General features: G+C 39.8%; 1 protein-coding gene across 2 annotated transcripts; it reads left to right on the forward strand.

Moving 5' to 3' along the window:
- The first annotated feature begins 4,120 nt into the window (after positions 1–4,120).
- On the forward strand, positions 4,121–10,989 carry dusp7 (dual specificity phosphatase 7). 2 transcript variants are annotated; one of them, XM_030777036.1, is made up of 3 exons: positions 4,121–4,882; positions 6,148–6,576; positions 10,505–10,989. In XM_030777036.1, exons 1-3 carry the CDS (start codon positions 4,480–4,482, stop codon positions 10,810–10,812), a joined length of 1,140 nt encoding a protein of 379 aa, XP_030632896.1. In that variant the 5' UTR covers positions 4,121–4,479; the 3' UTR covers positions 10,813–10,989. The 2 variants fall into 2 exon arrangements, with proteins under 2 accessions (XP_030632896.1, XP_030632897.1); XM_030777037.1 differs by lacking the exon at positions 6,148–6,576.
- The last annotated feature ends 996 nt before the right edge of the window (positions 10,990–11,985 follow it).

Genomic DNA, 11,985 nt, shown 5'->3' on the forward strand with positions numbered 1-11,985 from the left:
ATGAAATCCCCAAATATATATGATAACCCATTCAGCGTGTGCATTGTACACTGTAAATTCAGATGGAGTTACCAAAAAGCTGCTGATTTACCATAAGTCTTATAGCCAAGAATGGTTGCCATGAATGGCTTGGTGAAAACAGGAAGAGAAACCATTATATATGGAAACATGAAACGTTACAAATAGAAAGCTTCGTGTGTGTTTTGCTCTCTTTGTCAGTAAGTGGAAGTTTGAGGTAGTTGTAAACTGGACTTTACGTATGAGTAGTGGACTTTTTTTTTTTTCTTTAATGTCGTCCTGAGCTGAGAGCTCAAGAGCAAATAGCCATGTGTTGGTTGTTGAGAGCAGTCTGTTTAAGAGAGTGAAGTGGAATTTCCTGATGTGTTTAGACATGTTCTCAGACTAATCCAGGAAGCACTGTAATACTGAAATTGAGAGCAAATCATATGTGAAATGCTCATGAAACTTTCTCCAAAAATAGTTGATTGGACTGTGTGATCATTCAATGCGCCTCATTTCAAGTCAAACATTTTCCAAAGAGAAGTCTTGAGTTTAATATGTGCCGATTCTCCATTGATGTTATTTACGAAAACATTTGTTTAGATTAGATTAACAGGTAATGCAACTATGCTTTGTTGTTCATAAAGCTATAATATAAATATAAAATTAAAAATTAGCAACGCGAAGTGCCTATATTATTATTATTATAATTATTATTATTATTATTATTATTAGTGTTATTATCATAAGTAGTAGTAGTAGTAGTAGTAGTGTTATTATCATTAGTAGCAGTAGTAGCAGTAGTAGTCCTATGAGTAGTGCTGAGAGAATAGCCTTCCCCATTTGTATCTTGTTGCAGGGAGACCATACCTAAAACAACTCACATCATCTGAAATGTGTCACCTTACACAGTCTGCCTAATCGAGTTTTCACCTCTGTGTTGTACCTATCCCACCTTACATGTCTAACATCTCCCTCTTTCCTATCCTACTTCTTTCCTTCCAGCACACGTTTAATAATGTATGGAGTGAATATTTTTCCTCCCGGGCCCTGGGAGTGCTTTAAGATCACGCCATCCTCATGTTCTGCTCTCTCAGCACATACTCCAGAGGTGGCTGTGGATGTTTAACACCGTTACAGCAACTTCATTTAGACTATAGTTGTTTAACGTTGTGTTATTGCACACAGAAATGTTTGGAGTAGGACCGATTTCACAAGATGGCATTTAAATCACCATACGCAAGGAAAAGGACAAAAAAGTGGTTGTTTTGTCATATCTGCTTGGCAGGATTGTGGAGTTGTAGTGTTCTACAGCTTTGTAATTAGGTTTACGATAAAACTTATTCTAACTCATTTTCTGTCTCCTCACACTAGTTAAGGTCATCAGCTTTATGTTTGAGGGTTTGGATCTTAATTCAGATTGGAACAAAAACAACAAACGTTGAAAGAAATAATATCAAACGGAGGGTTCCACTGATTGAAGTCCTTCAAAAAAAACTGGCCACAGAATTGTTTTTGTCGCTCATAGCAGTGAATACTGTGACTGGCTAGGAGCGAGTCAATCTGAAAATCAGTTGTTAAAGTCAGAGAGCAAAAGTAATGCAAACTCTGCTGAGAGAGAGAGAGAGAGAGAGTCAGAGTCAGAGGAAACTTGAATTAATGGATTTTCCAGCAAGGACTTTATGAGTTGGGGATTCAGGCATTGTAGGCCAGTGAAAGAGAGGAGGAAATGCCAGAAGAGGCGTGGGAGTTGACACTATGAAGGTGGATTAGCACTTGAGTGGGCTTTTCTGGCAACCACATCCAAGCAGTGTCATTCAGTACCGCCGAATTATGAAACAGCTCTTCATCTGGCTGCAGCACACTGTATCTCTCATCTTCATAAATGGCATAAACATTTGAGAGTAGCTCTCTAATGGTCAGGGCATTGAAAACCATCACGCCGTTTCAGCAGGAAGAACCATTCATTTTGTGCAGGTTCAAACAACCCTTATACATTAGGTGCTGTTGGAACAGAGACATGTGACTGGCTTATGTTGTGGATGTCACAGTAAGTGTTTGCTCTGGTAAAATATGGGAAATTTACTTTTGAGGACTGTTTGTTCTGTGTGACAAGCTTGAGACACACCTTTTTGAGTCATATCAAAATTCAGTTTTGAATAGAAGAAGAAGAGAACTATGTTCAGTTCTCAGTTTCTAATTTATCAGTGTTCACGACTGTGGTGTTGGTTCCTCCAAGCGGTTGCGAATGACTTAAGTCCGACAGGAAATTAAAGTTAAGTGTTGTTTCCGGGATCTCTTCCTGTGTTCAAAAGAGAACAAACACTAATAGACAGATTGCCCTCAGTGAACAGCTAATATCTCTCTTTCCCTCTGTCTTTCTGTCTCTTTCCCTCTCTCACACTCTGTCTTTCTGTATCTCTCCCTCTCTCTCACTCTTACTCATGGCTGACATAATTTGTACCTAAAAACTGAGCACTGAGATGTAAAATGTAGTCGAGGAATATATGTAACAAACAGTAAGACAAACAATATCTTTGAAGCAAAACTTGAGGTCAACACATCAACCATCCTTCCCAGAGAATTGCATGTCTATGCTGAAAATACTGGCAGTACAAAGCTTTGACTGACAGCTGAAAATGTCTGACGTAAGGTTTATCTCTTCCCTGTGCATGTGTAATAATTTTCTTTCAGTAACATCACTATGATGCACTGAAATACTTGTGTGAATAAGCGGACTCCTTTTTCATAAATGCATGTTTAACATGTCATGCTGACAGCAAGCTTCCTCACTGATATCTCTCGTGTTTTTCTTAAGTATATGCGAGAAAAAGGTCATTGAGTGAGGAAAACCACATTAGAAGTTCCTTTCTCAGAGAGGAAGTCTGTTACTGGCTGTTTGTGAAGGGCCTTGGGATAAGAGGATGGAAAGAAGAGCTGTCAGTTTGGAGTAACTGTAAGTCATCCGGATGTATAAAAGGCCATTGTGTGCTGTCTGGGCACCCAACGCCTCCTGTCCTGCAGCTGTGATGAAATCAAAAGTTCCTCTTTTTTTTCTTTTTCGTTCTTTCTTTCTTTTTTTAATTTTAACTTTCACGGTGTTTTAACTTCCATTTCCCTAAAAGTAGCCCTAAATATATTATAGGGTGGTGCTCAAAGCCAGATAATATGCCACATAATTCCTGCCTTTACTCAATAGCTCGTTGTCATGTCAGTTGTTTAACTGAAGACGCAATCCCATGTGAGGACGCATTACAGTGGCCAATATAGAATATAGAAGGACTACATTCTACGTGAACTTGCAATGAAGTTGAAAGCAGAAACTCAGAATCAGTGTTGAGACTTTCTCAAATGTCCAAGTTCTTTATTTATTATGTTTCTTTCATCCTAACCGGGGGCGTTCCATTCACAATCGTTTGTCTTACCAATAAGGATATTACGCAGACTATGTCTTTGTTATTTAAAGGGACAGCAGTATCACCTGTAAGACCTTACCCGCATAACTTTTCCTGAAAGTATAGTTTATGTGTTCTTGATAAAGGACATGCCGGTAACTAGAAACAACTGGGAAAATTCACTTTCATATTCCGTCTTTAGTCATTATAGTCATTCACAACAATGTTCCACGATGTAAAATGGGAATGAGGGGCACAATATTTTACAACCATATTTAAATTATTGCAGAGCCCAGTCGCATTTAGACGAAGCAAAAATAACGACAACTGATACATCGTTGAAATGCAGGGTATCAAGCGCCTTTACTAAGAGCAAATTGGAATGGTACAGAGGAGAGATGGTAAACTTTTCGCTCCAACAACTGGCGTATCGGTGAAACAATAATCCGTTTCTAATAAACTGAAAGTTATAAACTGGTGAGTTAGGGAGATGTAGGCAATTGTTCCCCAACTTTTATAATAACAGTCTACAGTGATTGTGTTTATTTGGAACGTTCCGGGTAAGATAGAATGTTTTCATGAAAGTAATCGAAATTTTGAGAGAACGTATACTGCGTCTTTAAAATCTCCAGCAAACTCCTCCCTCCCCTGTGACACGACCCTTTGCAAAAGGCTTTTATTACTGGCTGTCAAACTGCTCGCTGAAAATGACAAACTGGAGGAAGGCTGTAAAGAACGTAGGATTTGCCGGTATTATGAACTACTATAGATTGTTTCGGAATCTAAATTTTAGTAACTTCGTATAGGGGTCCTTTTCCGCAAGGACCATCACAAACTCAAATCTCTCATGGACATCGACGCTACTGTGCGCATCCTCCAGTTTCAACGGATCGGACTTGAAAACCTCTGAAGTGTTTTGTACACTCTGTTCATCGTCATTACTCCTCACCAGCACCGTGCCACTTGCTTGACTGAGAGTAGGCTGTTACAGGCTCGCTGCGTGTGGGTCTGTAGATAGGGGGAAGTTTTACGGTGTGATTTCCCCTTCTTTTACTCTAAACAGCAGACTCATCATATTTCCCTAATGAAAAATAATCTTTGGAGCAGTTCCCGGGACGTGCTTATGATGATGTCGAGCAAAAGTGTGGAATGGCTGCAAGATGAACTGGAATCCGGGGTGAGCTCGTTGCTCCTGCTGGATTGCCGATCACACGAGCTCTTTGAGTCATCTCATATAGAATCGGCCATCAATTTAGCAATTCCTGGTTTGATGCTTCGGAGGCTCAAGAAGGGAAATTTACCTATACGGTCAATCATCCCAAATAACGAGGACAAGGAGAAGTTCGTTAAGCGGTGCAAGACGGACACCGTGGTTTTGTACGACGAGGCCACTACAGATCTACAAGAGAATGGAGCTGCGAGTTCCGTCCTGGGGCTTCTCCTGCAGAAACTGCGGGACGACGGATGCAAGGCATATTACCTGGAAGGTAAGATACAGCCTGCCAGTTTTGTAATATGTCATATGGGGCCGGTGTCAAGAGGAAAAGACAGAAATTAAATCTTCATGATGTTCCCGTGCGGAAAGGTCCATGCATTTAGCTACAAGTCTACGTATAGCGCGAGAAAGTGCTCATCACACTCGACATTCTCCATTCAAAACTTTTAGCATTAAGGAAAGACATTAGTTTTGTCTGTAGACGCTGTCAATTCATTGCTCTCTCAAATGATCGCAGTTCCAGTTTTTCGCATCCTGTTCCCCGTGCGTTTATGTCATTGTTTCCAGTTGTACAATTCTCTATAAATGTGTTGTATTTGTAACACACAAACAAGATAAGCCAGAATAATGTATCGTTTTTTCTACTGCTCTGGATACACCGCGAAAGAACGCTATTTAATCTAGAGACACAATGTTAGGTTCCTCATAACTGCACTACAATTAAAAGATACATATTCACTGTGCGTTCACAGCGCTCTCCTTCGCCTATAAGTGTGTTCTGGTGTCGCATGAGTGTTTTAGTAAATGTAAGAATTCGCCTTAAAATGAAACATATAACTCTGAAATGATTTACGGCGTATTTTATTGTTAAATGTTTCGTTTTTAACGTAGTCTATTCATACCGATAGCGTTATGACCCAAACTTTGTGAAAGAATGCGGATACCACAAAGATGTTTTCAATTAACTGCCTAAAATGGCTCCGCCATGTTGTCTTCTTTCAGGAGGAGGCACGCATTTCATGAATGAACAGGAACAGTTACTTAAACGTATTGCAGTGATAATATGCATATTTGCTTTCGATTCTAAAGCAATCTGACACATAAATAAACATAAACGTACCGCTTTGTGTATATTTTTGTCTGTCAAATGCGGTGTCAGTATATTATGTTCCGTTTCGCCACCATTCACAAAAATAACTACTAAGGGGAAATGTCAGACTGAGGTATAGTTGCTTGCTCATGAAGTAGTAAACAGACAGTCCACATGAGGGTCCATTCCTGCATGGTCATTAATAATAAAGTTTATGATGCATGCATAAACCTGTCCTGTTATTATAACAGATATATTGTGAATGTGCTGAAAACGTTTAAGGACAAGAAAAACAACACCATAGTACGATACTGTCCAGTATTTTCTCCTGTTGCACTGGCTTTAAAAGAAAAAAAAACATTTTGGCAGGTTTTATTGTGCTTCTTTTTTATGTGTTCTGTGTGACTAAACCCAATTTTAATCAGTATTCTCCTTATCTGTTCTAGGGGGATTTAATAAATTTCAGACAGAGTATCCTGAGCATTGCGAAACTAACCTGGACAGCTCCTGCCCAAGTAGTTCTCCCCCTGCATCAGTTCTTGGCTTGGGTGGACTGAGGATCAGTTCTGATTGTTCTGATGGAGAGTCAGACAGAGAACCAGGCAGTGCCACAGAGTCGGAGGGAAGCCCGTTACCCAATAATCAGCCAGCGTTTCCTGTCCAGATCCTCCCTTACCTTTACCTGGGCTGTGCCAAAGACTCCACCAACCTGGACGTTCTGGGCAAGTACAACATCAAGTACATCCTGAATGTTACTCCTAACCTGCCCAACATGTTTGAACACGAGGGAGAATTCAAGTACAAACAAATCCCCATCTCAGATCACTGGAGCCAAAACCTGTCACAGTTTTTTCCAGAGGCTATTTCTTTCATCGGTGAGTGTCTTCCTCCTTTGAATTTTTACACTCTTGCTGAAATTTTTTTTTCCTGGGTCACATTTTTTTTTTTTTTTTTTTTTTGGGGGAGGGGGGTGGGGGGAGTGCACAGCAGCAACTGTCCTCAGAAATGACATTTGTAAATGATACATTTTGTATGAATTCATTTTTCTAGTGTGATAATGCTCATCGACTCCTGTGATACTGATATCCATCTCTGAGTTTAATGATTACTGAAACACAGGAAGTCAAGTTATTGATTAACCTGCAGTCATCCGTGCAAGATTACTCACCCGAGATGAGGGCAATACATGTCAGTGCCCTGTGTCTTACAGGCTTTATCAAGTGGCAACTATAGGGATATAAAGCCACCTGTCTTCATCCTGCTGAAGCTGTGGAAGCTCTATTGATTGAGTTCAGTAAATGAGTTTGCTTTATTAATCAGATACCAGGATTTAATCAGAGATTACAAAAGTGTCTGTGACGCGAATTAGACCGAGTAAGTATGAATGGATGCGGCCATTCAAAAATAAGTAGTCGCACAACATGTAAACAAATCTTATTTTAGATGACTGCCACTGTTCATTTCAAAGGTATTCATTTATTTATTTCAAACAAACAAACAAACATGTTATTAGGTGTTAATTCTCAGGTGGTTTAGCTTTATATTATTGCAATGCTTCTGCAAAGACCAAAAATGAATGACAATTTTATTTTCAGCACAACCTTTATTTCATTAAGAACATTCGTTTTTGTTGTTTATTGCGTTAGGCATTAAAATGATAAGCCGTATAAACGGTGGGAGGCTGTATGAAAGGCTTTTGCGTTTGCTGATGAGTATCTCTAATTCGTAAGCTCAAGTGGCGTTGCGTCTCTTCGCTAGGTTGGACTTATGAGAAAGGTGGCATGGCTTTCAGGAAATGCCAGCCCGTCTGTGTGTGGCGGCACTCACACAGCATTGTAAACTCTTTGGCAATCTCTGCATGACTTCCTGTCCATAGACACATTTGCATCGCCAAGTTCCTTTATTATTCTGTTTATTTAGGTTTATTGGGTGTAATGTATGTGCCCCCCCGGCTGTATTGTTGTTTAGTCGGATAATATGTTATCCTTATTTAACCTTATTTACCAGACCATACAATTAGAATTGTTTGTAATATGTACTGGAGTAGGACAGTGTTTACTAAGTCTGTGCCAACAGTTTGGATGTAGTGACTCACAGGGATCATGTTAGATACTCTGTGCTTTTGGGGAAGTGTGTGTGTGGGAACCGAATGTGTGTTTTGCGCCACATCCGATGACCCCGCTCTCTACTCATACTGTGACTTTCAGATGTGCTAAAAAGATTTAAAAAAAAAAAACAGAACCTAGTTCAAGTTCCTTGCCTTTCTTGACAGCTGCTGTGTGTGACATGGTCTAGTCTTGTTTTGTTTGCAGTTTTTGCCAGCGTGTAATATTAGTGAAAGCAGAGTCCAAAAATTTCATTGAGTCTACACACGAGGAACTGGAATTGCCTCCAAATGAAGTACCCTGTGTGGAGAGTGATGTGAGGCAATTGAATGATATGAAAACTGGCAATGAGATGCATTCAAGCAATTTTAAACAGTGTTATTGTTATTGAAAGTGAGTATTCAAAATTTTTATGGTGTATTTTAAAAGAGGGAAACTCTCCTTTTGAAAAAGAAACCTTCCTTGGCTGTCTAAACTTACATTTCAGGTCTGTTTTTTTTTTTTAAACTGCTTCTATTTTTGAGACAATATTATTACAATAATAGTATCACTTTCATTTTTAAGTTTGCTTGGAGACTTGTGAATGTGGAATGTTTATTTGGCTTTTTGAGAAAGCTCTCTGTTGTGGTGTTTGTTTCTACAAAGTGCCACTGTTGTGAAGAAATACGATCGGCGAAAAGGTCAAAACAGTAGGGGGAGGTTTTGGTTTTGCTCAGTCTGTCTCAGGGTTCTAACCAAATACTTGGTCAAGTATTTGAAACTTTTACTGTACGAGGAAACTTGCTCGTGAAATTGCCACTCAGGATGATCTTTTCTGACTCTTTACCTCTTTTTAGTTGTTACTGAGTGATAATTGTTTTTTACAGTAATGATCTCATAGCGTGGAAGTTATTTGGTGCTATTGCTAAGCTTATTTCAGTGAAAATAGTAACTACTAGCCCCTCTCTACTTGTTCATGTATCTGTTTTAATAATGGTTTCAGATTTGAACATTAGATCAGGAGATTGCTGCGGCTGAGTTAAGCGGGCCTACCTGCTGATCTGGTTTAAAATTATATTCGTGTTTCAAAATACGTCACCGCCTAAGAATTAGAGCACTCGCACTTTTCATTTGTTTCACTGTCCTTCAGAATGATGATTTGGGGTTTTGTTGTTGTTGTTGTTGTTGTTTGTTTTTTGTCACACGCATTATTGCTTATCATTCATTGTTAGTGGCCCTCACATGATGCACAGAGAAAAATGTTGAGCACAAACAGGAAATGTTAGGTTGTTTCACCTCTAAACCATAAACATGTCTTCCTGTGGCCTTAGTGTCAAAAGCAGAATCAGACAAGCTCGAACAAGAGGAGGAAAAGTGCCACACACTAACCCATATCATAACATCCTGTTTTTTTGGACTGGACATTGTTATTCTAGCCTGAAACGGTTTCACTTTTAGCTGCTGCTTGTTTAAACTCGTCTCGTCGGATCTGTTAATGCACCTCGTCTTCAGCTCTCTCGGGCTTCTGTTTAGTGTGGGTGTCAATTTAAAGACCGTCGTGTTTTCCACGTTATTGAGGTTCTTCATTTTAAAATGGTGAAAAAGGAAAAAAAAAAAAAAAGATTGGACTCAGATTTGTGTCTTTTGAATAATTTATTCTGAATAACAGTTATATATTTCTTTTTTTTCAATCATCAGTAAGGACGTTTGACTCTTTATATTTTTAAGAAGGAGAGTGCTGAGGAAAAAAAAATGAATCTGCCCGCCCTTTAGCTGAGAGTCATTCTGAGAGAGAGTTGACCTCAATCTGAAGAGATGCTGGTGGAATGAAAATGTGTTGTTGCCATCCATCAGGAGAGGAAAAAGCCACTTTACCTTGCCTTGGCTACCGCTAATAGCTCAATGGTACACCATGTACCACGAACCAGATGCATTTGGCATGTTAATAATGCATAACCTCCTATTCATGTGCTCTATACAGATTAAACAAAGCTAATTCGGAAGAGGGAAATTGTCAGTGTTCGAGCTTTTACATACATTCACATTTTCTGTGTCACGCATCTCAGGAAAGCCTGATTCAGAGGTTACTCTCAAATCCTCTGTTCAGTTATCTAATTCTTCCTGAGGACCAGGGGCGGTATTGAAATGACATAGCACTGTGAACTGGAAACCGTATCTTTGAATACACACCACAGCTTCTTCTTCAAAGGCAACTCTGAAAGGTTTTTGCACTTTTGCACTTGAGCGTTGAATAACACGAGTTATGTTAAGGGCACGTACGCGTAACATACATATCCAAAGGTCATTAAGTTGAACACATTTTTATTCACTGTGATTTTAAGGGTTTACTATGGACCAAACCATTTCACCAGATGGGAAAAAAAAATGTTTCCTGGATAATAAAAACATTGATATCTAGGGTGATATTTTTTTTATTTCCTATCCAAGTGAAAAATGGTGAAATTGACTCAGACTTTGGATAATGAAAGTTTGATAGTCTTTGCCAAAAATAAATTTATGTTGTCAGACAGCTGCAGTATTATTCTTGTACTTCTGTGGGGTTTTTTTTTCCTTCTTTTTCTCTCTAGATGTTCTGACAAGCTCGTAATTCATTGATAATTAATGTCCTGTAAAAAGGACTGTGTTTCTGGTTATGAATGAAGATTTTGGGTATATTTCAGAATCCTGGAGTGACATTCCTTTTTGCTTTCATCCACAGATGAAGCTCGTTCCAAAAAGTGTGGCATCTTGGTGCACTGTCTGGCAGGCATTAGTCGCTCTGTCACGGTCACGGTCGCCTACCTGATGCAGAAACTCAACCTGTCGCTCAACGACGCTTACGACTTTGTCAAACGCAAGAAGTCCAACATTTCACCCAATTTTAACTTCATGGGCCAGCTTTTGGACTTTGAGAGGACACTGGGCCTCAACAGCCCGTGCGATAACCGTTCGCCCAATGACCAGCTCTTCTTCACTACGCCAACCAATCACAACGTGTTCCAGCTGGACACACTGGAGTCCACATGAAGGCCAGAAGAAGGCTGGGTGGGAAGCAGCCACCCTTTGAATGTTAATCTCCCATCTCCAGGAGCATTTGGAGCTACCGGCCCAGGCTTGGTTCATGGCCGGAGAGGGGCGGAGGGTGGTGAGGCACCTGGGACTGCTGCTCAGACGGGCTCTGCTCACAGGGCTTTACCTAGGGGGCCCCTGCTACCACTTTGGTGAATTTTTTTTTCTTTCTTTCTTTCTTTTTTTTTTTTTTTTAATACAGTTTTTTGCCTTTAGGAACAGACTATTCTTTTTCGTCTTCTTGCTGTGGGGAGGGGGGGGGGAGAAGAAATGAGAGACTGTACCGTACAAAGCTTCATACAAAGAGAGGGAGGCGGAAACGCTGCGCTTCACTTACTGTTGTATCGCAGCAACGATGCCCTTGACCCTTGACCTTCTGTCCTAAAGGTGCCAATGTAGTGACTGGGACTTTTTAAAAGGAGGTAATCTCACTCTACTGAATGTAGGGTTTGTTTGTTTTTTGTTTTTTTTTAACAAAAAGACATAAACACAACACAATAATGTGCACATGTATTCAACACATACTTACAGTCTGTGTGTGTGATTTTACGTTTGTATATTTGTAAACAAACAAACAGAAAAAAAAAAAGACATCTACACGGAGGAAGAAAAAAAGCATCGTGTCCAAAATAGCAATGACTTAATCAGCGGCCGAAGAGAAAATCTAGATAGTGCTTAAAGAGACCTACAAAGAAAAAAAAAACAAAACAAAAACGAACGTTCATTGTGATATCTGGAGGTTGTTGGTTGTTTTGGTTTTTTTTGTTTTGTTTTTTGTAGGAATTGTTTTTTCTTTTTTTTTCCTTTTTTTTCTACATTTGTAATGACCTAATGCGGTTTGCACAGTGGTGAAGCCTTTCACTTCTTGGCACTTAAAACTGTCCTCCACACAGATAAAGAGACATTCAGAGGCCCATTCGGAGCAGCCTGTTCTAGGCTGTGACGAGCCCCTGCAGCTGCATGGGGCGGATGGGGCAGGACTGGGCAAGGCCATGCACTTACTCAAAGCTTATTGTTCCTTAACTGCGTATGAAAAGATGGATCTTTTTTTCTCCTAGAACCAGCCCCAACTCCTTTAAGGAAAAAGTGTTTTTGTTCCGGGTTGATTCACCCTCTGGCCTTTTTGGTGGT

The sequence above is a fragment of the Chanos chanos genome, chromosome 6 (genome assembly GCF_902362185.1).
Source record: "Chanos chanos chromosome 6, fChaCha1.1, whole genome shotgun sequence".
Classification (NCBI taxonomy): Eukaryota; Metazoa; Chordata; class Actinopteri; order Gonorynchiformes; family Chanidae; genus Chanos; species Chanos chanos.